At 43.2% G+C, this 27,619-nt stretch overlaps 1 protein-coding gene across 10 annotated transcripts in view; it reads left to right on the top strand.

The window, feature by feature from the left end:
- QKI (QKI, KH domain containing RNA binding) overlaps positions 1 to 27,619 on the top strand; it is a 340,409-nt gene that overhangs the window by 243,936 nt on the left and 68,854 nt on the right. For 9 of the 10 annotated variants that reach the window (XR_003999652.1, XR_003999651.1, XM_030556709.1 and 6 more), the window contains one exon: positions 4,480 to 4,623. The exons of the other annotated variant lie outside the window; for it this stretch is intronic. Coding sequence is in view for 7 of the 9 variants with exons in the window: in XM_030556709.1 (XP_030412569.1) it covers positions 4,480 to 4,623 (144 nt within the window). In the remaining 2 variants the exon portion in view is untranslated. The remainder of the gene's footprint in view (positions 1 to 4,479; positions 4,624 to 27,619) is intronic. 10 annotated transcript variants of the gene reach the window in all.

A 27,619-nucleotide genomic window follows, 5' to 3' on the forward strand; every position in this document is an offset into this window, starting at 1 on the left:
GAACATCACCAGCTGCTAGACATCCTCTAGCCAAGGGTACCATCTCATGTTGCCCTGCCCATAAAAAACTATATCCTTCAACCTACATGGGTACTCTGGCACACAACAGCTTCATGCACCCCCACACCTAAGAGAGTGGAATGCAGGTATTTTATTCCAGGCAAGAGGGCTGACTTTCTCTTCTCCTTCCCCCATCCCCCTTTGCAGGTAGTGAATGTGGAGACTGAACATATCTCCGGACCCCCAGATAGAGCTGCCAAGCACCCTGACCTCCTACGCCACAAGATTTACTCTGCAGCCCTGCAGTTCCACATATCAGATTACCAGACTCTGCTAGGTATGACTTTAATAAATGTGTCAAGATAGCAAAGTTCCTGGAGGATCTATCACAGGACAAGCAACAGCTCTTCCAGACCCTGGTGGAGGAAGGCCATCTGATGGCCAAGGTTAGCCTCCAAGCTGCAGTGGATGTGTCATCCTGCTCTCCTGCCACAGGCATTGTCATGTGAAGAGACTCATAGCTGCAATCCTCTGGCTGCCCCAGGGAGGTCCGACCACCATCCCAGACTTCCCCTTCAAAAAAGAGAAGTTGTTCTCTTCGAAGAGAGTCCTTCCGCTCTCTAGGTCTCGAGAGCGAGACTCCACTATCCAGGATTTACACCCTGGCGCCCCATTGAAAACCACAGAGGTCACGCTTCTGTGCACCATACCAGCCCAATTACACTCCATATCAGGAGCATGTATGATGATACCCCAGATCACAGCATCCGCAACCATCAGCCATCTCCTTTGCCATAACATGGAATCAACCATAGACCCAGTTTTGACATGTATTTGAAGAGCTGTGAGCCCCCCACATCACCACCCCTGGCCTCCTCTGCCGCTTTTGGGGGCCATCTTGCCCTATTCACCCACAACTGGGGCAAGATTACCATGGACTGTTGGGTACTGGAGATCATACTGCACATTTATTCTATCGAGTTCCTTACCTTCCCATCCTATGGGGTCCCCTTATGGGCACGTCCTGGGAGTCTCTCGCATTGCAGCCTCCTTCAGCACAAAGCTGATGCCGTCCTGATGAAAGGTGCAATCGAACCTGTGCCTGACGCTTTCGTCGGGAATGACTTCTACTCCCCATACTTTGGGTACATCTACACTACCCGCTGGATCGGCAGGTAACGATTGATCTATCGGGGATCGATTTATCACATGTAGTGTAGACGCGATAAATTGATCCCCGATCGCTCTCCCATCGACTGCTGAACTCCAGCTGTGCGAGAGGCAGAAGCAAAGTTGACGGGGGAGCTGCTGCGTGCTGAAAGGATGCAAAGTAAATAATTTTAATTCAGTCTTAAGATACGTCAACTTCAGCTATGCTATTCTTTTAGTGTAGACCAGGCCTTTCTCATCCAAAAAAAAAGGGAGGAGGTTTCCAGCCTTCACTCGATCTCCAGCTACTTAACACCTTCATCAGGAAGACCAAGTGCCATATGGTGACACTTGCATTAATTATTCCCTCTCTTCCCCAGGGACCATTGTTTACAGCCCTTGACATGAAAGACACGTACTTCCACACTGACATCCATCTGGCCCACCGTAGTTTGCTTCACTTCCATGTGGGTAACAACCACTACCAGTTCAGAGTTCTTCCTTTTGACATTGCAACAGCCCTAAGGGTATTTACCAAAGTCTTCTCAATCGTCATGGCCTAACTGTGTTCCCTTACTTAGATGACTGGCTACTGGCGACATCAACCCTCACTGAAACTACGTCGACCATCTATGCTCTCTGCTTGCTCCTTGCCACTCTTGGCATCTGTATGAACGAGGAGAAATATGTGCTTGTTGTGACACAGGTAATCTATTTAATTGGGGCATGCTTGGATTCCATGGGAGCACTGGCCTTCCTCCCAGCAGACAGTTTCGCTGTCCTGACAGCCATCGTGGCAGCCCTACATAGCAATCCATGCACCAAAGTGCGCCGCTGCCTAGGGCCACATGGCGGCCTGCACCCATGTGGCGCTGCATGCCCACTTGAACATGTACTTTCTGGAATTGTGGCTCCTGTCTGTCTGCAGACTCCATCGTCCACCTTGACACCATCCATATTGTCCCATGCCCCATCCAGGCCTCCCTAGCTTGGTGGACTACTTCTGCCAAAGTGCTACTAGGCACCCACTTCACCACTCTCACCCCCACAGCCACCATCTTATGGATGCCTCCCTAGCCCATTGGGGTGCCCATTTGGACAGACATGCTGCCCGACAGGTTTGGACATAGTGCAAAGCATGCTTGCACATCAATATTCTGGAGCTGCGAGCAGTCCACTTAACCTGTCATGCTTTCCTACCCTTCATCCGAGCCCAGCTCATTCAGCTCCTCTCTGACAATACCATTGCAGTGGTATACATAAACAGACAAGGGGGCACCGGGTCCCAGTCACTGTGTGATGATTGTGTCCACCTTTGGAACTGATGTATACACCACAATGTGTCACTCCACATGGTGTACCTCCCAGGGGCACTGACCCTTCTGGCACATGGGCTAAGCTGGACCTGGTTCCTCAATCAGGAGTAGGAACAATACAACCCTACTCTTCACTCTGTCTACAGTGCTTGGGGCACCCCTCGTTGGAACCTCTTTGCCATTTGCAAAAACTGTAAGTGCCCGCTCTCCTGCTCCCAGGAGGTCAGGGGGCATGATTCGCAAGGAGATGCTCTCCTCTTTCCATGGTGGAGTGGTCTCTGCTATGCTTTTCTCCCTGTTCCTGCCCCCCCTCCAAATCCTGTGCAAGATCCACCACAACCAGGCCACAGTCATGGCAGTTCTAGTTTTTAGATCTGCTCAGACTCTGCCTGCCACCCAATCCGTCTCCCCACTCTGCCAGACCTCTTCACCCAGGACCAAGGCTGAGTTTGGCACACCAACCGAGGCCCACTTCTACTGACAGCCTGATTTTTGGATGGGGCTCGCACATAGACAATGCCTGCTCGAAATCAGTTTGTCACATACTTATGCACAGCAAGAAAGATTCCAGGCAAGCGTGCTATGCAGTAAATTGGAAGCATTTCACCTACTGGGTGTAATGCATCTGTCTCCTCCTTAAGGACATCTCCATCTCCACCATCCTGAACTGCCTCTTAGAACTTAAGACTTCAGTCCTTGCCCGTAGCTGGGTCCAAGTCCACTTAGCAGTGCATAGTGCTTTCCTCCTGCCGGTGGATGGAGACTTTGTCTTTACTCCTCCCACCATCACCTGATTTCTCAAAGCGTTGTTGAACAACTTCCTACCAGTCCTTAAACTACCCCCATTCTTCCAAAACCTCAATTTTGTGCTCTCCACCCTCACCAAACCTCCCTTTGAGCCCCTTGCCATGTGCTCCCTTTCACACTTATCCTCTGGCACGACATCTGCTGAGCAGTGACCTGGTGCCCTGCGCATACCTTCACTGCCCATTACTCCAATGAGCAGCAGAATGTGATACCTCTAACGTCCAAACACCCACCTCTAAGCTGATCACTTCTTGATACTCACCTGCATTTGGAATACACTTGGGACCATCACTCAAAGATGAAGAGGTTACTTACCTGTAACTAGAGGTTCTTCGAAATGTGTGGTCCTTATTGGTATTCCACGACCCACCCACCACCCCTTCTGCTGCAGACTGGGCTTACCAGCGGTAACAGGGTGACTGAAGGAGTGTTGCCCTGCATAGCCTCTTGTAATCCCACCTGGAACATGAGGCAATGTATGATGCACAAACAGGTCAACCGACACTGTTACAGAAAATTTCTAGCATGCGCATCCACATTTGAAATACAAATAGAGACGATGCATCTCGAAGGACCTTTAGTTACAGGTACTTAAGTAATCTCTTATTTAACCAACAATGTGCTTCATCTGTTTAGGCACTGCTCTCTGGGGTCATCTAAGGATTCAAGGTTTTTTTTGTCCCCATCCTGCTCTTACTCTATTCCACATGCTGGAGGAAGGGGTTACTTGTTCTAAAAGATGTTTTATTCATTGCAGTGCTTTTTTTTTAAGCCTTATTCACGTTCCTGTTATCTTAAATGAAAGATAAGCTCTGAATAGGAGTTATGTTAGTAGTCAACTGGAAATTTTGCAGTTACATACTCATGCCCCCCCCATTCATGTTAACTTTTTTTAAATTATTTGAAAATTATAAGTAAATTTTAGTACCATCTTGGGTTAGGGTTGTTTATTTTTAAAAAAACCAACAACTACATTTATTCAGTTCTCAGATCTACTCAGACTTTCCACCCACCACTCAGTCCATCTCCCCACTCTGGAAACTCATGTCATCAGTTGTAAGGCACCAGATGTTGTGATGGTTGTTTTTTGTTTGTCTTTTTTAAAGACAAAAAAGATTGATAAAGATTTTATGAATATACAGTAGGCAAGGAAATTGAATAATTTTCATGCGCCTTTGATTGAATTTAATTTATCTGTTTATTTTAGGAGGAACAGAACAGAGGCAAGCCCAACTGGGAACACCTGAATGAAGACTTACATGTACTAATCACTGTGGAAGATGCTCAAAACAGAGCAGAAATCAAATTGAAGAGGGCTGTTGAAGAAGTGAAAAAATTATTGGTACCTGCAGTAAGTAATTACATTCGGATCTCACCACATTTTGAGCTGTGACTTCTAAAATACAGATTCCAAGTAACATTCCAGTAGTAAGAATAAGGCTGCAGTACAGAAAACCGGAGTTTAAAAACATAGCTGTGAAAAATATATTTTGTAGTGCCCCCATCTTCTTAAAATTTAATTGGGATAGGTGGGGTGGAATTAGCCTTTGCAATAAACAGGGTTAGTTTTTTTTCAGAGAGATTTTGATCTTTTTGTATGTGACATGATAAATGGAAATCTGATTCCATTAAGGGAATGCTAAGTAAAGTGTGCTGGAAGAAAATGTGATATGCTTTCATGTGTGTCTCTTCTATGGGAAGATTGAGTTTACTACTTTTAAGGGAAAATAGTAACTTTTCACCAAGCAATCACTCCATATCTCATCTCTGTCCTCCTCAAAGAAAACCTGCACAACACCTTCAAAAGGCAAGCTCAGAAACTTAAATTCATAGCTCTTCTAGACACTAAAAAACGTGGACTCAGTGGAGACATTGATTTTTATGGCTCATTCTAATAAATTTTAAGGAACAGGAGGGAAACTGAATTTTAGAATTAACAGGCTTTGTGTGTATGAATATTGTTTCTTTCACTTAGATCTCATACCTTTAATGTTGAACTCCCTATAGTTATATACGTTCACAATTGTTTTACTATTAGGACTCAGTGGTGTTAGAAGGAACACCAAACAGATGTTTAGCCTGGAAATGCAAAATGAGTTGACTATTATTAAAGACAGAATGTGGATCACAGTATTAGGTATAAGATGACCAAGGTAAATCACAAAGGAAATAAGAGATGAATTTGCTCCTTATTTTTAGCCAAGAATAACTTGTGGGCAGTGAATGAGTTATTTTTGCATACAATGAGCTGTTGAAGTAACTAACTAATTTTCTTCCATGGTGCTGGCTAACACTTTTAGTTTTAAGTCTTAATATTTCCATTATATAACATTATTTTTGGTTGTTTGTAGAGCTGTTAAATACTAACTCCAAATTACTACTTAAATGAGAACAGTTTTCATAAAAATGTCTTCAATGCTTAATTGGCTATTTTAAGTTGTAAGAATACAGTCAACTTTTACATAACTTCCTATGGTCTTCCACTTCCAAGTGATTGTACGTAAAATATTTTTTCCTATTTTTAGTCAACAAGTACCTGTAAAAGCTATCCCTTCTTATTCCAAAATGGTCTAATAGTTTACTACTAAACAAAAATATGTCATTTATCTCTGTAACTAAGGCTTAAGTTGGGAGGGTCACAGATCTCAAAGAACGTCTACACTGCAATTAAACAGCTCCGAGACTGACCTAGTTTGCATGGGCCAGCCACAGGTTTTTAATGGCAATGTAAACATACTTAAGTGTTCATGTAGGCATGCCCGCTAAGCCTTTGTGGTGGTGATTAGTATGTGATACATCACAACTTGAGAAAATACTGTTGAGCTCCTTTCCCCAATGAATGTGGCGCATAAGCCATCACATTCTGCAGAAATTGACATTTCTCTTTTTTTAATTAAAATTCTAGCACTTAAGGTTATAAAGTTAGTCTCACAAATGTGAAGCAAAACTCAATTGATGTCGTATTGTTTTCCTGCATCTGCACAGGATGAGACAGCCCTAGTGCTTCTACTTATGGTCAGAGCTTTGTCAGGTATCAGTGGAATGAAATTAACAAGATTCCCAATTAATTTCTCTGCTGCTATTCAAAAGCCCTGTGGGCAACCATCATGAAACTATCAAGAACTGTGTGAACTTCATACTGCAGCTTGGAAAAACTGAGACAGATCAGAGGCAGACACTGGAGTTATTTGAGGGAAGCTCAAACACCCAGAAAGTATATGTGTGATGTGGGAGAGAGCAGGGTGAATGTAAAATAGCTTAGAGAGGTATGGTGTAGTAGAGACTTGTCTGCAGGGAGCAGCCATTAGTCTCTAGAGATGTTGGAGGAGATGGCTAGAGGGGAGTGGAACTTCACATTTATCAGTTTGCAAGCTAGAGGATTCTCTTCCCACCCACTCCCCCGCCCCCCCAAAAAAGTGGAGGCTGCCCCAACCCCCCAAGTCAGCGTCTTGAGACAGCATAAAGGTAGAAATTCTAGCAGTCTTCCTTTTCCCAGCAATTGGGGGTGACCTTTTCATTGCCCTTGGACCTTGTTAGTCCAGTAATTCCCAATAATTTTCTCTTGAATCTACCTTTAGGTGGTTGGTTTAGTCCAAGAGTTCTTGACCTGTTGAACAAATTTCTTAATGCGCCCTACTGAGGTTTATTTCTTTTAACAGTTCCGGAGCCTGTGCAGTGTAGTGTGTGTATCTGCATAGTTAGTAGTTACTGGTTAACTTTCAACCACTTTTCTTACTATGTTGTTAGTGTCTCTGTTGACCTAGCTATTGAGGAGTTTATGAATTACTATGGTATGTACTGGTCTTCGGTGCAATATCTGGATGTCTTGGTTATGTTAAAGATGGAATGGAAGCTTTACATCTAGAATTCCTTGATTCCTCTGTTGTTTTTTATGTTAATTTGAAATATTCATATTTCAGTTTGCAGCTTTGTTGTATGTGTCTTAGACCTCACTATGACAATTTCCATTCTTTTCTTGAAATCTTAACTTTTTAATCTTCAGCTCTTGGTTTTCTGTGATTAACTATTTATGAAAGAGAACCAAATTTCTTGTGTAGCTCAGCTTACTATGTCTAGTGGTTCTCTGTATTTCTCTGTTAATGTACCACATGGTCTCCAGATTCTATCAGCCAAGAAATTTTGGAATTTTTTTCTGTACTTTCGCTAAAACTAAAAACAGTTGTGGAGACATCAATAAAAGAACTAAGGGCTTGGCTCCACTGATGCTTTACAGCGCTGCAACTTTCTTGCTCGGGGGTGTGAAAAAACACCCCCTGAGTGCAGCAAGTTACAGCTCTGTAAGGCACCAGTGTAAACAGTGCCCCAGTGCTGGGAGCACAGCTCCCAGTGCCGTAAGCTAATCTCCAGGAGGAGGTGGAGTACATGATGCACTGGGAGAGCTCTCTCCCAGCGCTGGCGCTGCGACCACACTCGCACTTCAAAGCGCTGCTGCGGGAGCGCTCCCGTGGCAACACTTTGGAGTTTCGAGTGTAGCCAATCCCTGAAAGACATAAATTAAAACATCTCTGGATTTTGAGACATTTGATAAATACCATAGAGAGATCTATTACAAAGAAGATAGACTTAAACTTGAGCAGAGGTAAAGCAGAATTCAGTTTGGTTTTTTTAATTTTATTGTACCCCTACAGTCTCTCCAAGAGGGAGACTTCTTATGCTCCATCAGTCTCAAGAATGTGTACCTTAATATTCCCACTTGCCTAGTTTAGTGGTATTCAAACAGGAGTATGCGTATCTCTGGGGGGGTACACAGAGGTCTTCCAGATGCTACATCAACTCATCTAGATATTTGCCTGGTTTTACAACAGGCAACATAGAATATCAATACAAACGAAAATTTTATGCAGACAATGACTTGTTTACATTGCTCTATATGTTATGCCATGAAATGTAAGTACAATATTTATATTCCAATTGTTTTATAATTATATGGTAAAAATGAGAAAGTAGGCAGTTTTTCACTAATAGTGACACTTTTGAATTTATGTCTGGTTTTGTAAGAAAGTAGTTTTTAAGTGTTTGTGGGGGGAGGGATAGCTCAGTGGTTTGAGCATTGGCCTTCTAAACCCAGGATTGTGAACTCAATCCTTGAGGGGGCAATTTCGGGATCTGGGGCACCAAAAAAAAAAAAGTGGGAGGGGGACTGTCAGGGACAGTACTTGTTCCTGCTAGTGAAGGCAGGGGACTGGACGTGATGACCTTTCAAGGTCCCTTCCATTTCTATGAGATAGGTATCTCTCCATATATTATTTATTATATGATATTTATTAAGTGAGGTGAAACTTGGAGTGCACAAGACACATCAGATTCCCGAAAAGGGCAGTAGTCTGGGAATGTTGAAAACCACTGGCCTAGCTTATGGGCAGTTCCTCCATTTTGTTCTTGAGGATTCTCATTTTCAATTCATCGATCTGCCCTTTGGTGAAGAACCTGGGCTGAACAAAGACCAATGTCCTAGTGCCTTGGCAGCATATCTCTGCAGTTTATCTTCAGAGGGAGTATGCATACAGTTCAGGAACAGACCGATTCAGTAATCGGTTCCTCTCCTTGAGGAGTGGAGTCTGAACACCTACGTACTTCAATTAATCTTTAAATTTGGCACCCCAAGATAGGTGTGTTTGCTACAACCAGTTCTGGCAAGTGTCCTTGATTCTGCTCTGAGTCCTTGGGCACACGAGTCATTTATCTGGAGCACAAAATTGGTGCTGCCACCCTCCTATTTTTCCTCGCAGGAGAGCCTTAGAAAGTCAGGAAGTACAAGGCCATGGTGAGCTTGCTTGCTCTTTGATGGCATCATCTTCATTGGTTTTCAGACCTCATGAATCCAGGAATGATGTGATGATGGTCTTTCCCTGAGATTCCCAAGCCTCTCTCAGGGATTGATATTTCACTTCCAGCCCAGCCTTCTGAAGCTAACAGCATGAAGACTGTACACACAATCACTTTCTAGATGAGACACTCTGAGGTGGCAAAGTGAAAATTTCTTACTGGTAATTCCCTTTGTTCTCTCTTCTGTCATCCTGCACCCCACCTTCATCCCCTTTTGAAGAAAGGTGCCACTGTCTCTGTATCTCTATTTCCTGTACAACTTTGGAAGTATGTAACTGAAGAGAGATGGACTTGACTGTGGTTGCTCCAAGATAAGTTTCAAACACGATATATAAATATGATAGTTGCACAATGTAATCTGACCAGTTTGCCTAGTAGTTGCATGTAGATATTGAAAAGAGCTGGGGAGAGATTCCTGTGGAACTCCACAATTGAAGGCTCTAGTGAAGAAGGTGTAATTTCCCATTAATATTCATTGAGTGCATCTCTCCAAGAAGGACACTCACAATTTTAGAGCATTAACCTGGATCCCTGGACTTTAATCCAGCACAGGATGTCATATCATGGTCCTTTCTGCCTGGCAGTGTCATGGAGGCCTCAATAACTGTAACTGGTTTCTAGACAAATGAACTTGAAGTCTGCATAAATAAGGATGTGTGGAATTGTGTGAAAGAAAGGAAGCAAGCAAAAGCAATCATCAGCTCCACGAACACCTCCAGAAAAAGCATCGGGGGGGGAAATGTAAAACAAAAAAAGTAGTAAAAAGCAGCACACAAAAAGAGATGAGAAAATACATGTATGTCCTCACCAAAGAAGCTGATGAGATCACTGAAAGAGGTGATAGTAAAGCACTTTATCAACTGTGACAAAGTTCCTCCTTTACCTTGGTGGGTCCTGCGCTTATTGTCGGATTTGCTCACCTCAGTGATCTTCCCCTCTGGTGGAACCCACAGTCTGGGTCAACTCCTCCTGTGTCTGATCAGGAGTTGCGAGGTTTGGGGGAAACCGGGCCCACCCTCTACTCCGGGTTCCAGCCCAGGGCCCTGTGGATTACAGCTGTCTATAGTGCCTCTTGTAACAGCTGCATGAGAGCTACACCTCCCTGAGCTACTTCCCCATGGCCTCCTTCAAACACCTTCTTTATTCTCGCCACAGGATCTTCCTCCTGGTGTCTGGTAATGCTTGATTGTCTGATAATTCCTCAATCCTCCAGTAGCACACCCTCTGTCTCAGCTCCTTGCACCTCTTGCTCCCATCTCCTCACACGTGCGTCCTCTCCTCTGGCTCCTCCCCGCCTGACTGGAGTTGAGCTCCTTTTAAAACCCAGGTGCCCTGATTAGCCTGCCTTGATTGGCTGCAGGTGTTCTAATCAATGTAGCTGTCTCCACTGTCTTCTCGAAAGATCTTAATTGGCCCCAGGTGCCTTGATTAACCTGGAGGAACTGCCATTTGGTTACCATGGTACTAGGGATTTGTTTAGCCTGGGGCTAACATACCTGTTCCTCAGTACTTTACTGTAGCCATCTGGCCTTGCCCCATCACACAACACAACAAGGTTCTAGCTGGTAAGTTTACACCAACTAGATGGCCTATTAAGGATAAACAAGGAAAAACCTGAACAATGGAAAAAGAACAAACAAAGCAGTTGGCAGAGCAACAGACCAACATCACAACAACTATTGATCTTGACAAAGAAATTGAACATCTAGAACTAGACCATTGACAAAGTGAAAAACACAATAGAAAGTTAAAACTTGATCAAGTCACTGGGGAAATGTTAGAAGATAGTTGTGATGAGACTTGATAAAAATCAGCAAACTTTTCAAAAAAGTATGGAACTCGGAAAAGTTTCCAGAACAATGGAAAATAGCATTATAGTCAAAATACAAAAAAAGTGACCTAAGCAATTGCAGTAACTGGTGAAGTATTACATTCCTTTTAGTGATACTGCAGAGGACTGCCTGTCATCTTAAGCAGAATAAAGGAAGCCATTGAGGCAAAGCTAAAGGAAAAACAAACTGGATTTCATACCATAAGATTCACATGTTGTCCAGATTTTCACCCTAAAAATAGTCATTGAAGAGTACCAAATGGCAAAAACCACTCATCAGGAACTTCAAGATGTTCCAGAGTGAATTGTGATGGAGGTTGACAAGTGCCTTTCTTAAAATCTATAAAGTGCTGATGGTATGCCAACAAAATAATTACCTTAACTTGATAGAAAGCCTTGATGATGTTAAACCATTTGCACAAGTCTGTGTTTCAAATAAACACTGGTTTCAAACAGGGTTCTCTTTCCTCTTCAAGTTGGCATTCCCATTGGCATCATTATGAGAAGAAATGCGGATAGATACAACACAGGCATCCTGTGGTTTAACAATGCAATAGAATATTCAGATTTTAAGGATGATATAGCTCTAAGTGACTACTCAACCAACATGCAAGTAAAGACCAAAAAATTGTCCAGAATAGCAGGAAAGACTCTATCAGTTATGAAAAAACAGTGATTCCCCACCTCCCCAAGAACTCTCAATTTAAGAAGGCAATAATGTCACAAATTGGCAAAGGAGCAGCAGTATTCCCCAAATTAAACAACTCTTTGTTGTCACAAATCTATAACTTAAAGACTAGCTTATGTTATTTCCACCTTAACATAGAATCATAGAAATGTAGGGCTTCAAGGGACCTTGAAAAGACACCAAGTCCAGCCCCTGGGACAGGTGTTTATCTAAGTTCTTAAGAACCTCCAGTGATGGGGATTCCACAATCTCCCTGGGAAGCGTATTTCAGACCTAAACTGCCTTATAAGTAAATAGTTTCCCCCTAATATCTAACCTAAATCTCACTTGCTACAGATTAAGTCCGACTGCTGCTTGTTTTATTTTCAATGGACATGAAGAACAATTGATCACAGTTCTCTGCATAACAACCCTTAACATATTTGAAGACTGTTCTCTGTTTAAAGACTAAATATGCCCAGGTTTTTTTAAACTTTTTTCCTCATAGGTCAGATTTTCTAAACCTTTTATTTTTATTTTTTTTTGTTGCTCCGAACTTTTTCAAACTTGTCCACAGTTTTCCTAAAGTATAGCACACAGAATTGGAAGAGACAGCACTACAGCTGAGGCCTCCCCAGTGCCGAGTAAAGCATGATAATTATCTCCTGTGTCTTCTGTATGACACTCCCATTAATAAACCCCAGAATATTATTAGCCTTTTTAGTAACTGCATCACAATGTTCACTCATATTCAATATGTGATCCCTTATAACCCAGATCCTTGTCAGCAGCACTATTGCCTAGCCATCAGCAGCTGCTTCCAGACCATAGAAGCAGGAATATTATGTCATAGAGGCATGTTCCCTGAGTGGTGGATGTTGGAACCCAGAAGCATTGCACTGAATATTATGGAATAAAGGTGCCATGAACCAACAGTATCTAGGAGGAGGAAAACTGATTTCAAACCCGGCAGACAGACCTCACTTAGCTCTCTTTAGCCAAGTCTGTCTATGAGAAGGAAAACTCTTCAGTTCCAGGAAGGCCAAGCTCCTCAGCCTTGGAAAGCAAGCAGAATGGGGTAGAACCGCTGCTACCTGGTCCTAGCAGGCCAAGGCTATGACATGGCATTCCCATGAGATAGATGGGGTGGATTGGTGTAACAAGTCATTACATCTGAAACTCACTTGTTATAGAAACAGTACAGTAAACCAAGCTGATTACTGTATATACTCGTTCATAAGCCGAATTTTTTTAGTAAAAAAGGGAAGCACCAGAGAAGGGGGTCGGCTTATGAATGAGTATAGAGAGGGAGAGGTGAGACAGAGCCCTTCCCCACAACAGAGGGAGCAAGGAGAGGCAGCAGAGCCAGAAGGGAAGAGGCGGGGCCAGAGTCTCTCCACTTCTGGCCACGCTGCTCTCCCCCCAGCCTCCGAAGCCGCTGCAGCTCCGGGGCTGGCAGGCTCCAGCTGTGCTGCCCTGGCCCAGCCGTCTGGAACATGCTGCGGATGCGCTGCCCAGTCTGGCCCACTGGAGCAGGCTGCGGCCAAGCCACGCTGCCCAGCCTACTGGAGCAGCTCCAGCCAGGCCAGAGGCATCCTCCCCTGGCCCTCCCCAGATAAAGATGGGAAGGGATGGGATGGGGAGAGTGTGAGGGTCCTGGGCTAGGGGTGGGGTCATGTGGGGGGTGGTCACAAAAAATTTCCCCACCAGTTGCTGTCCCGACCCATCAGGATAAGCAGCTGGCTCACCCGGACACTTTGTTTACTCAGGTTTACCTCCAAGCCTGTGGATGCTCTAGGTAAACTAACCATCTCAGCCCGCCAGCAACTTATCCTGATGGCTCGGGAGCCAAAGTTTGCTGGCCCCTGAATTATAGGGTCGGTTTATGAACGTATTGTAAAAATTTTCCATTTTTACTTATCCATCTTGGGGGAGTCGGCTTATAAACAAACTGGCTTATGATCGAGTATATCCGGTATATACATTAAGACCCAGGATCAGACCTAACAAATGGAAACGGTCATGGTTTTCGGTTAACTGCTGTTGAAAGCTTGAATGTTAGAACGCCCTTCACTACAAGCAAGGCTGAACTAGTAGTGGAGGAGTTAAGTTACAGGTTTCCCTTGCTACTATATAGGAGACGTGGTGGCTGGGTACAGGAGTGCTGGCAATCGGAAAGTACACTTCTCTTTAGTCAGGATATCAGGAAAAGGTTATTTATTAAACAGAGTGAATTTATAACAAATGCTGAGTTTCATCAACATGCAACAACTCCATCTCCAAAGTTATCCATAAAAGATGATGGAGTCATCTTGGATGTGTTAAGAATATAGTATAGAGCAGCTGGAGAAGAGTACACAAAAGGAGCTAACCAAAAGAATTTGCCCCTCTGAACAGTATATAGAGAAGGGATAATTTATGGGTCTTAACGTAGAGGACATGCAAAGAATAGCTCAGGATAGACAGAGATCATGGAGTCTTGTTTGTATCCTAAGCAGTATCTGACAGTGTAGGAAATAAAATGTTCTGAAGATAGTAAAAGTAGTATGTTGCTGTGGTCTCTTTTGTAGAGCTGCTATTTTACTACTGTTTTTTGAGTGGGAATTGTGATCTGACTCTAACGGTATGTGTACTCTGCAATTAAATATGCACACCTGTCCCTTGCCAGCTTCCTCGGGCTCATAGGGGTCGGGATCCAGGCTGTTGAATTGGAGTGTTGACATTTGAGCCTGGACTCTAGTTCAAGCCCAAACTTCTGCACTAATGCTGGATCATCTTTTCAAGCACCTCTCACATTTATTGTTTGTAAAAGTAAAGGGAGGAGGCGCTGCTAATCTCTCTTCTGACATAATTCAGAATATATAGAGAAAATGCATGTTTTAATATTAAAAACAGACCTTACAGTATCCCACAATAAATTTCGTTTTACTGAACCTTCTTTATGGCCAGATACAGGGTTAGTCCAAAGGGCCTAAGTCATGAAGGTGCTTTCGAACAATTTACCTCTTTTGTTTAAAATTTTACATACTGCATTTTACTTTTAAAGAAAAATATTAAAATGAACAAGAAACAAGATTAAAAAACAGAGTAGATGGACTCTGAAGGCTAACTTACATTTTGGTTTATACCTTTGATATATGAAGACAATTGCTGTTTTTAAACAATTTTCTTTTAATTTTAGAAATATCAAATCCTATCTTTTTTGGGCTTGGCTACACTGGAGAGTTGCAGCGCTTTAAACCCACCAGCAGCGCTGCAACTTACTCACTGTCCACACTTGCAGGGCACATAGAGCGCTGCATCTCCCTGGCTGCACCGCTGGTTGTACTCCTGCTCTGCCTCGGGTATAAGGATTGCAGCGCTGGTGATGCAGCTCTGCTACGCAAGTGTGGCCAGCAAAAGCACTGTAATTGGCCTTCAGGGTATTAGGAGGTATCCCAGAATTCCTGTTCACAACAGACCAGAAGAGTGGCTGAACTCCGGGCTCCCCGGAGCTGCTTATCTAAAAAACAAACACAGCTGCTGTTTGCTCGAGAAGAGGCAGGCAGGGGAATTCCTTTGGAATGTTCACAGCTGTTTGCTTGAGTAGAGAAGCCACACGGTGGAGGGGAAGGGTGGAGTCCGTGTTGGATCAGCTGCTTATGTGGTCTGAAGGCTACTTAGGAGTGCATAATTTGCATTTAGTGAATAAGAGAGGGGTGGGGGAAGGGGTCCAAACTTTTAAAATGATTGAAGGTAGGTGCTGTGTATCTTCCAGTCCTTAGAACTTGCAAGGCAGGGAGCTGACACAGTGTCAGCTCGAAAAATCCACTCTCTCTGTTTCCCCCCACGCTCTCTGTCACACTCCACCCCACCCCCCTCTTTTGAAAAGCACGTTGCAGCCACTTGAACGCTGGGATAGCTGCCCACAATGCATCACTCCCAACAGCGCTGCAAATGTGGCCACACTGCAGCGCTGGTAGCTGTCAGTGTGGCCACACTGCAGCACTTTCCCTACACAGCTGTACAAAGACAGCTGTAACTCCCAGCTCTGTACAGCTGTACATGGCCTTTGTTTCAGGAGAGTAATTGGCATGCTAGTGCCTGGAACATGATGATGATTAATTACTGCCTGTGCTTAGGAACCTTAGCTTGAATTCTCTAAGGGCTAATTGAGGGAGTTTTGAAGCTTAGATTGAGAGCTGCTCCTCAGGTTTCTAACTCCAGTTTCTTTCTCGTGTTCCAGATGTTTGAAAAATTGCTAAATTACTAAAGGAGAAAAGCAAGTTGGGACCTGATACTTCTAATTTAAAAAAATAAATTGTGTGTTTATACACTGTACATTTTCATGTATTTCTTTATTGGAATTATCGTAGCGCCTAGGAGTCCTCGTCATTGATCTAGAGCCCGTTGCGCAAGGCGTTGTACAAATACAGAACAAAGACCATCCCATTCCCAAGGAGCTTAGTGTTAAGTATAATGCAAGAAACAACAGATGGGTATGTACATGAAAATAATGAGACACCATATTTTGGTCAGCATGAGGGGCACTGGTCTCTGCACACCAGCAGCTTAGCTATTGTAAAGTTTTTTGTTGGTGTCATGGCAGAGGAGAGTTTTGAGGGTGGATAATAAGGTAACTTCACAGATGTTTATGGGGATGCCTTACATGTGTGGGGGAAGTATGGAAGAAAGCACAAAGTTGCTTGTTTGAAAACTTAACGAATGGGCAATGAAGGCTGATGAGCAACAACACCTCAACAACAAATGAGAGATGATAGGTGTCTGGGGGAAGATTGACTGTGAGAACCTGGAAAGTGAGTACAAGCATCTTATATTGGATTCACTGGAGAAGAAAGGGGAAGCTGGTGGAGAGATTTAAAGCAACAGGCCAGGAAAATTATCTTGACAGCAGCATTCTGAATGAATATTTATGGGACAAGATTGCGTTTGTCAGAGCTTAGAGAGAAGGATATTGCAATATCAAGATGCAAGATGATGATGAGCTTGAATGAGAGTAAAGGGGCAGTAATAGGCAAAGCCAATGTATTGCTTTGTAGTTCAGCTTTAAAAGTTAACACTTCCCTCAGCTTGAAAGTCCTTCATTAAAATCTGATTATATGACTAATTTAAAAGTTAACTGAAATGGATAAACGTATTTGACTTGCGGATTTCAAGTTTGTTTTCATGAGCTGCTTTATTTGGTTACAGAAACGTATTGTAAACAGATTGCTGTATGTCACCTAGTATCAGTGAAAATGGAGACAGAAATTTATAATAGTAAATTTATGCAAAGAGAAACTCTAATTTTGATGCCAGGGAGTGGTAAGTGGAATGCTGTGAAGATTTTACTTGTGGATTTAACCCTCTGAATGATAGCTGTTCCCTTTGCCACCAACAGCAGAGGACATTATAGAACATTTAATCTAGTTTAATGCAATGTGTACAGAGTGCTTTTACAGTTTTCATTCTTGGAACATTCATTATCATTGTTATGCTTGTGTCTCAGCCTTTTACTGGAATAAGGAATAATTATGGTTCTAGTCCCCTCTATTCTCCTCCCTCCCCCTTATACAACACCTATACTAGAGATAAAAGATGCATCACATTGCTATTTTAATGCTCTAAAGGTGTGCAGAAATATTCTAAAATGTACATACTTTATTTCCAATCTGAATTTATCTATCTTCAATTTCTGGAGATTGGCTCATATTATACCTTTGTCTCTTAGCTAGATTGAAGAACCCTTATCCAATATTTATTCCTTGTGTAGGTACTTACAGAGTGTGATCAGGTCTTCCCATAACTGTCTCTCTGTTAAGCTAGATAGTTTCAAAATCTATCACTGTAATGCATATTTTATAATCCTTTAATCATTCTCATGGCTCTTCTCTGAACCCTTTCCAATTTATCAATATCTTTTTTGAATTGTGGACACCAAAATTGGACACACTATTCCAGCAGCAGTCGCACTAGTGTCAAATAACAGAGTCAGTGTAACCTCTCTACTTATACTCGAGATTCCCCTCTTTATGCATCCAAGGATCATATTAGGCCCTTTTGCCACAGTATTGCACTGGGAATTCATGTTCTGCTAATTTTCCACCCCCATTCCCATTTTTTCAGTCAGTTTCCTAGGATAGTGTCCCTCATCCTAGATGTATACATTTACATTTGCCAAATGATTCAGATTGCTCTACCTGTCCCTTTCATTATACTACTCCACATGTTTTGTCATCTGCAAACTTTCAGTGATTATTTTGTTTTTATTCTAGGTCATTGATAAAAAGTTAAAGCATAGGCTAAAAACCCTGATCCCTGTGGGACCCTACTTGAAACATCCACTAAGTGATTTTCCCATTTACAGTATCTTTTGAGATCTCTGACAGGCAGTATTTAACCCATTTAACGCATGCCATGTTAGTTTTGTATTCTAGTTTTTTAATCAAAAGTCGTATTGCTAAAGTTGAAAAATGGAAAACAGTTGAATATACAATGATAGGAAAAAAGTGATGGATATGCCATTCTTGTGGCGAATCCCTGGTGAAAGGTGGTTTTGAAGTTGTCATCGATCTCTTAGAATGAGTGACATGTTAATAGAAAGAAAGTCCAGTGGTGTCCTTATCCAATACCACAGTTCCTAGGGGCTAGGTTAATACAAGTAATACTGAATAATACATATTTAAGCACAGTCAGGCAGCCAAGTTTTGCGTAGGTGACTGCTGACTGATAATGGTCTGTCCCATGCACAAATAAGCATTCTCTTCTAGTACTGTAAAGCATTCTCACTATGTTCGGTTCCAGGAAAGATGGGAACAAAATAACTGCAAAGGTATATTTATATGGAGAGGAGTATATATGAAAATGGAAGAGAAAAGGAGAAAATCAAATAGGTTTAAATATTGTTCATTTGAATAATTAGGTTAAATGAGCCTATAGGCAAGAGTTTATCATTTGAATAGTCTTTTGGAAGACATTTGTGTATATCTGAGTCTTTTTTTAAAGTAAGAGAAGAAATTATGTTGTAAATCACTAAAAGGTATCCAGAAGGTACTACTGATACACTTCTATACTATTTCGTTTTTGAGCTTGAATAAGCAGTGTGTGCTGACATTAAATAAATAAATCTGTCTCCCAAGTCAGCTCTATCTCAGGCAGCATCTTACATAATTGCACATGCTGGTAGGAGTCCTCGGAATGAAAAGCAGCTTGCCATCAAAATGAGCTTCATTGATAAAATTGATTTTTGACACTGTATTTATTGCAAGCAGTCTAGATCATTTAGAACTTAATTAAATTAAATGCTGTTTTTTTGAAGTGATCTCTGGTACTTGCTGTTTGCCCCTTAGCACTACAGAATTCATAATATTGTATTTCTGGAAGTGAATTCTTAAGAGATTGAGAACAGGAGTTGATAAGTTTTGGTTTATGTGTGTGTACAATTAAACAAGATCATATCTGCACATTCCCACTTTCGAGTAGGTGGAGAATGTTGAAAAGGCAAATGAAGATGAAGTGAAAGGAGTCTGTCCTCTACAGGCTTCAGTGGATGCTTAATACAGATGTGCAAGTATACCATTTATGTATAAAGTCTTACCTGTATTAAATTTAACCATATCAAAATTTATGGACTGATTATAGAAAAAGTTCAAATTTCCAATCTGCAAACCTTCATCCCTTGTTTTTCTCATCCCCCAAAAAATCTCCCAGCTGTCCAACCTACCAGTAATCCTCAGAAGAATAATCTAATCATATACCCCAAACTGCAAAATTTCCTCAAGGAAACAGAATTGCAGAAGACTAGTATAAAGCCAATATTGAGGCTTCGTTGAAATACTTCCTGTCAGCTGTGAGCAGTAACAAATATACTAAATATGATTCAGTGATCCGTTAAAAGTAAAATTCAGGTACTAAACAGATAGGTGGTGTTGAACATGATAGAAATTCACGCAGAAAATAACAAAATGGTATCAAGTTTTGGATAATGTAAGCTAATATATCCGAGGAGAAATAATAAAAATATATATTCAGTAATAGGAAAAAAAAACTATAAAAGTGCTGAGTCCTTGGGATATGTGACAAATTAGACATGAGCAGTGCAACAGCAAAACAGGTCAGTGCCATTTTCGGGCTGTGGAGCCTTGACTGCAAGATCTATTGCACTATTGAACAATTTCCCAAAGGGAAGTGGTAAAGCTTCGTTCCTTGAGACTTAAAAGTAAACCCAACAGAACAGGAACAAGCTTGCATTAGCAGGGCAAAGGTTAGAAAATCTAACAGCCCCTATTTGGGTATTGCCCAGCCATGTCCTTGGCAGATTACTGTTGGTGGGATGGAAAAAGGCCACACCTTAAGGGAAACAATTCTGATCATTCCTTTTGTTGTAGTCCTCCATTCTCCTGTCCTACATGTAACTCTTCTCTCTTCTGAGAAGAGATATTGTCTTTATCCTTCTCTCATTTCTCTAAGTTCTCTCTCACTCTGAAAGTTTCTTACCAGAACTGGGTAGAATGGGGCCTTTAAAGATAGGTCTTGATTGACAGGTGCATTACCTCCTTGCTTCCTGGTAGGTAAACCCATAGTGCTCCTTGCCTGTCGCTATTGTAGGGTGGGATAACAGAGGGCTATCACAAAAACAATAACCAGTGAGTGTATTTTCCTTTTTCTCATAAATTGCTTATCTTAGATAATGATATGTTTTATTCAGCTCTTTAGCTGTTCTATAGATCATATGTCCAGTTTATTTAATCTTTGTGTCCTCTCAAAGAAATTTCTCTTTTTATTAAAATAAATATGCCTTCATTTGTTATACTGAAAGCTGTAAAGGGCTGAAATGAAAGCTATTGCAGGTGCCACCTTCTCTTAACAAGAATATTAAGTTTTAGAACGATTGTTTTTATTCAGATCAAATATTGGATAAATCCTACTCTTCCTCTTTAAGTACACCTAAAGTAGGAAAAGCAAATGGAAATAGAATTTAATGCACTTGGAAAGCCACAGGATCTTATGTTGAGATTTTTGAATGAGAGCCTATGGGAGTAGATGTCCCAATCCCATTGAAATTTGTTGGGTCTTGGGCACCTGACTTCTCATAGCTTCCTTTAAAAGTCCCTGCATTATACCTTGATGAGAAAATATAATCGCATGGTGCATCTTCTTGGGTAGATTTTGTATGAATAACAAATGTTTGGTTTATTTTTGTATTATAACTAAACATTTATTTAAATACTACTGCAACACCATAGACTGACCTAACATCTAAAGGTAGATGTTAACTGGAAGATGCTGCAGCAGTAAAGTGAAGTTTGAGTCCTGGTTCTTCCTGGCAGCTGTCTCTGGAAAGATTTTCCTGGTGAATCAGATTTTGCATAGGATTAATGGCAATGGAATGGTAAAAGACTAAATAAATAATCTAAAATGTGCAGTACTACAACCAGTATTGCTGATATTACTAATTTTTGTTTATAAATCCAAATAAATAAGCTTTTTGTTGTACACATTACAATGGTATCTGGGTGAGGCTTGTGGCTTAAAACTAATGCTTCCAAGTAATAGTAGTTAATACTAGTACATCATGCTTCCCTGCACTGCACAGTTTTAAAGACAGAATAGAGAGAAAATACTGCCATTTGTTAAAGTTCCAAGGTTTTTTAGTTCCTGTTCAGTGAAAAGTTGAGGAAAGAAGTGACTGTCTATAAATTTGGTGAGACTTTAACTTAAATATATTTTCTAGAGATGACTGATTGTAGAGCTTATGCCTAGAATGCCCTGCTTCCTGTGTCAGTGAACTTCACCCGTAGGGTATTTAGTACTAGAGCACAAGATGAGGTTAGGTAGTGTATCAGAGTGGGACAAACCACTCTTTTAAATGACTTGCATCATGTAGGGCTTTGTAGATAGTAACCAGTGCCTTATATCACCCAAAGGGGATTGGCAAACCAGTGCAGAAAGCAGAGCACCAGGTCAGACCTTATTGAAGGCCCACGTCTCTCAGAAGAGTGTTAGACAATTTAATTAAATGGGAGGAGAGCAGAGAATCTCTCTCAAAACACACTTCTACAGTAGAAGAGCCAAGCTAGTAGTATCCTGAATAAGGCTACATTTTAGTCATGGGTATTTTTAGTAAAAGTCATCGACAGGTCACAGACTGTAAACAAAAATTCACAGCCCGTGATCTGTCCATGACTTTGTACTATATACCCCTGACTAAATCTTGGGTGCTCTGGGGCAGGGAGCAGCACAGGGGCACTGCAGGTGCTTGGTGCATGGCAGCAGCCTGGGGGCACCATGGGTGCTTGGGGGTGGGGGGACAACCCAGGACCCCTGCTGCTGGTGTGTGTGGGGGGTGGGTGGCAGGCTCCCTACATGACTCCTCAAAAGTGGTGACATCCCTCGGCTCCTAGGTGGAGGCATGGCCAGGAAATCGTGTTGTCCCTGCCCCGAGCACGGGCTCTGCAGTTCCCATTGACCGGGGGCCGTGGCCGATGTGAGCTGCAGGTGGAGGCAGTGCACAGAGGTAAGCGCCACGTGGAACCTGTGCCCCCTTCCATGTCCCAACCCCCAGCCCAGAGCCCCTTCTTGCACCCAAACTCTTGCTGCTACTTGCAGCGGCGGGGGGAGGGCAGGGCGGAGTGTGACCCAGACCGACCCCAGCAGCAACTTTTGTGACTGGCCCAGGGGCTTTCTGAGCTGCTCAGACCAGCCACTGCAGAAGCCACAGAGTTGCCGGAAAGTCACAGAATCCAGGATTTCTGTGACGGACTCACAGCCTTAATCCTGAATAACTGTGTACTAAACAAACATGCCAGTCAATGGTGTTGCAGTAATCTTGTAATAGGAAGACCAAATATGATTTATTCAGAGCAAAGATAACTTGTTATTAATCTTGCTGTGAAATTATCACAGCCATTGCAATATTTTATTCCAAGTTGCCAGCACTTGAAGAGTTGTGTATTTTCAAGTGCAGGATTGTCCTGGTAAATAATACAAAAATGAATCCCTTCTTCCAAAGACAGTAGCAATCATGCAGCAAGATTAAGTTTAGTAATCATACCAAGGGATGATGATTAGTGCGGTGAAGGCTTGTGATGGTTAGCATAATCTCATCACTATGTGCATGGGACTGTAGAATTTGATTTGCTTTTCACTTCTAGAGATCTGTTTTTAATCCATGGAAACTATGTATTTGGGATGTTTATTCCTAATTCAAAATCTAAATTGATCCTAAATTCCCAAATAATCTATCATTGCTACAAATGTAAGTATTACTATGAATTTATCTGATCCAAAATATTTCACAAAGAAGCCATGTCAAATAAACAAATTCAACTGTAGAACTACCACATTAGAAAACGAATAGCTATTTAAATAGATTAGTCCTACATGTTTTGTTTTATTCTTTCTTTTCTTTCTAAGCTGTGTATTTGACACCCGTAGCCACAGTTCTGTCATCCTCCTAGGGTTCTCAAAGGGCTCCCCATGTATGAACTGTAGATTGAGTGTTTTTTTCTAACTAGGCTCAAAGAATAGTCATTAAATATTTAAATATATTGAAAGGTTTAGTATATTTACACATGTACATGCAGTATTTTCGGGTGAGAGGACACTTAACTGAATTCTGGATATTGATTCCACTCCTGCAGTAGAGTTCTTGTGAAATATTAAATGAAACGTGACCTACGCAGACAAGAAAATGTTTTAAATAAACACTATGCTGAATATGTGATGGCCTTCCTGACCATTCTGAAATGCTGTAGATGTATAGATAAAGGGGCTGGGGGGAGCAGTTTGTTTAACTCAAGTCAACTCTGTTTTTCCTCATGTTTTTGTTACCTTTGTTATTTTGTTGTTCTGAGTTTTTCCTTTTGAAAGCTGTTTCATATTTAGTTACTGAAATCTTAACTTCTATCTGCTAGATAGGATGCTGATGTCACTTGAATTTGGTCACATGCCATATAATATTGGAAATATAGTCTTAATGTTGCCTTTAATTGTTCAGAAGGTACTGCAGTTGTCTGAAGATAGTGTGTGCTTTTCTGGCCAAAGATTAAAACGATAATAATCTTTAATTTAGGGTTAAATTAATCCTATTAATGTAGCAGGATTGTGTCTATACTGTACAGGGGGCATTTCCTAGAGGAATATTGTAAGTGGCACAGCTTTGATAGATCCAGTACGGGGTCAGGGGGAGAAAAAAATCACATTTGTCTTCTCTAACTGTTCTCATGGGCACTCTGATGAAGGTTATGTAAGAATGTAGCTGGATAAAGAAGGGACTTGAATTAGGCTGGTTTAGCATCATTTTTATGCAGGTATCCTGTGTTTAGCAATCTAAACTTTTATTTTTAAAAAATAAATCAATATCCCTTAGGGTTGTCATGAGAACTTGTGAATATTGCATAAACTGATGAAACAACATTTGTCTGAGTTTACAACAAACTGAAAAATATTCTGAGATGTGAATTTCCTTATCTCAGTGAGATGTTAACTCAGGTGCCTGATGATTTAAATGTCAGTGTTAACTAATTCACTTGTGATAAAAGCGTGTATGAAAGAGAGATGGTCATATATCTGCAGAACTTAAAATTAGTGAAAATTCATTTTGGCTCCACAAGTAATGCTCATGTCCATAGTATAGATAAGAAAAGACAGTTACTCACCTTTGTAACTGTTGTTCTTCGAGATGTGTTGCTCATATCCATTCCAATTAGGTATGCGTGAGCCGTGTGCACATTCGTCGGAAGATTTTTACCTAGCAACACCCGGCGGGTCAGCAGGGTGCCCCTGGTGTGGTGCCGCTATGGCACCGTATATATACCCCTGCCGACCTGTCTGCTCCTCAGTTCCTTCTTGCCGGCTACTCCGACAGTGGGGAAGGAGGGCGGGTTTTGGAATGGATATGAGCAACACATCTCGAAGAACAACAGTTACAAAGGTGAGTAACCGTCTTTTCTTCTTCGAGTGCTTGCTCATATCCATTCCAATTAGGTGAATACCAAGCCGTACCTAGGCGGTGGGGTTGGAGTGAGAATCTGCAGAATGCAAGACTGCTAAGCCGAAGGCTACATCGTCTCTGGATTGTCGGACCAGGGCATAATGGGAGGTAAAGGTGTGTACCGAAGACCATGTAGCTGCTCAGCATATCTCCTGAATAGGTACCCAAGCTAAGAGGGCGGCCGATGAGGCCTGAGCCCTGGTCGAATGTGCGGTAATACGACCCGGAGAGGCGTGAGCTAGATCGTGGCACGCCCGAATGCACGCTGTTATCCAGGATGAAATCCTCTGGGTAGAGATGGCCTGGCCTTTCATCCGGTCCGCCACTGCAACAAAAAGTTGGGGCGTTTTGCGGAAGGGCCTCGTACGGTCAAGATAGAAGGCGAGCACCCTATGGACATCAAGCTAATGTAACTTCTGCTCCGTACGTGATGCATGCGGTTTGGGGAAGAAGACCGGGAGGAATATGTCCTGGTTGAGATGGAAGACCAAGACTACTTTAGGGAGGAATGCTGGATGTGGGTGTAGCTGGACCTTGTCCTTGTGGAACACCGTGTATGGTGGGTCCACCATCAGAGCCTGAAGCTCAGAGACTCTCCTAGCCGATGTAATGGCTACCAGGAAGGCAGTCTTCCATGACAAATATAAGAGCGAGCAGGTTGCCAATGGCTCGAACGGGGGGGATGTAAGTTTCGTTAGAACTAAATTGAGGTCCCAGGAAGGGGCGGGGCGTCGCACAAGAGGAAATAGATGCTCCAGGCCTTTGAGGAACCTCGAAACCATAGGGTGGGAGAAGACGGAGTAAATGCCTTCACCGGGGTGGAAAGTAGAGATAGCTGCTAAGGTACTCGCAAGGATGAGATTGCGAGGCCTTGTTGTTTGAGATGCCAGAGGTAATCCAAAATAGTGGGGATGGAAACCTCCGTAGGTGCAACATCCCGCATGAGACACCAGCAAGAGAATCGTTTCCACTTGGCTAAGTAAGTAGACCCGGTAGAGGGTTTCCTGCTACCCAGGAGTATCTCTTGTACTGGGGCAGAGCAGCGTAATTCCGATCGGGTTAACCATGCAGGAGCCACGCCGTCAAGTGGAGGGATTGCAGGTCTGGGTGGAGAAGCCTGCCGTGGTCCTGCGTTATCAGGTCCTGATGGAGGGGCAGGGGGATCGGGTCGGCTACCGAGTGGTCCAGTAACGTGGTGTACCAGTGTTGCCGATGCCATGCAGGAGCTATCAAAATCAGTCGAGCCCTGTCCCTGCGAAGCTTTACGAGAGCCCTGTGCACCATTGGGAAGGGTGGAAAGGCATAAAGCAGGTGGTTCGCCCAAGAGATTAGGAAGGCATCCGATATTGAGCCCGGGGCGAGACCCTGGAAGGAGCAGAACCTCTGACACTTCCTGTTGTTGCGGGAAGCGAACAGGTCTATGTGGGGAAAGCCCCACTTCTGGAAGATGGAGTGAACACTGTCCGGGCGAAGCGACCACTCGTGGGTGAGAGAGGATCTGCTGAGATGGTCTGCCAGAGTATTCCGGACTCCTGGGAGGAAGGACGCTACAAGGTCTATAGAATGGGCTATACAAAATTCCCACAGTTGTATCGCCTCCTGACAAAGGGGGGAGGATCGAGTCCCGCCCTGCTTGTTGATGTAGTTCATTGCTGTTGTGTTGTTCGTAAGCACTAGAACACACCGGCCCTGTAGATGTTGTTGGAACGTCTGGCAGGCGAGGCGGACTGCTCTCAGCTCCCGGACGTTTATGTGCAAGGACAGCTCTTGAGCTGACCAGAGGCCTTGCATGCGGCGATGGCCTAGGTGTGCCCCCCAGCCAAGAGATGAGGCGTCCGTTGTTAGGGACATTGAGGGTTGTCTCGGTTGGAACGGCATCCCTGCACACACTAGGGAAGGCGTTAGCCACCAGTTGAGGGAGCCTAAGATGGTTTGAGGAACGGTGATGACCATGTCTATGGAGTCCCTGCCTGGGAGGTAAATTGAGGCAAACCAGGCTTGGAGGGGACGCAGGCGTAGTTTGACATGCTTGGTTACAAAAGTCCACGCAGCCATGTGACCGAGAAGGCTGAGGCAGGTACGGGCCGAGGTCGTTGGGAAAGTTTGAAGGCTTTCTATGGCCGAGACTAGCGTCCGAAACCGGGGTACCGGAAGGGAGGCTGTTGTGAGCTTGGAGTCTAGAATGGCCCCAATGAATTCTATTCTTTGAGTGGGCACCAGAGTGGACTTCTCTAGATTGATCATGAGGCCCAGCCACTCAAATAGGCTCGTGATGGCGTCCATATCCCTGGTGACTTGGGCCTCGGATGTCCCGCGAACCAGCCAGTCGTCTAGGTAGGGAAAGACGCTTATGCGCCAACGACGGAGAAAGGTGGCCATTACCGCCATGCACTTTGTAAATACGCGCGGGGCGGTGGAGAGGCCAAACGAAAGGGCCGCGAATTGAAAATGCTGGTGGTGCACCATAAACCGTAGGTACCGTCTGTGCAGAGGGTAAATTGAGATGTGAAAGTGTGCATCCTTCATGTCGAGAGCAGCGTACCAGTCTCCGGGATCCAAGGATGGGATGATGGTCCCCAATGATATCATGTGGAACTTCAACTTCTTCAGAAAGATGTTAATAGCGCGCAGGTCTAGAATGGGACGGAGACCTCCTTTTGCCTTGGGAATTAGGAAATATCAGGAGTAAAATCCCTTGCCCCTGAACTCCTCCAGCACCTCCTCTATAGCTCCGATTGAGAGGAGCGTGCGAACCTCCTGCCAGAGGAATTGCTCGTGAAAGGGGTCCCTGAAGAGCGATGGGGAGGGCGGGTGGGAGAGAAGGGGCGAAACAAATTGAAGGCGGTATCCAAATTCCACCTTGCGTAGGACCCAACGGTCTGAGGTTGATTGGGCCCACGCAGGAAGGAAGGAGGAAAGGCGGTTGGAGAACTGAAGAGGATCCTGGGAAAAGACTGGTGCTCTGCTCTCGGGCGCACCTTCAAAAGTTCAATTTTGGTCCCGCTGATGGTTTGGCAGGAGCGTTATTC

This window comes from Gopherus evgoodei, chromosome 3, assembly GCF_007399415.2.
Source record: "Gopherus evgoodei ecotype Sinaloan lineage chromosome 3, rGopEvg1_v1.p, whole genome shotgun sequence".
In the NCBI taxonomy this organism is placed as follows: domain Eukaryota; kingdom Metazoa; phylum Chordata; order Testudines; family Testudinidae; genus Gopherus; species Gopherus evgoodei.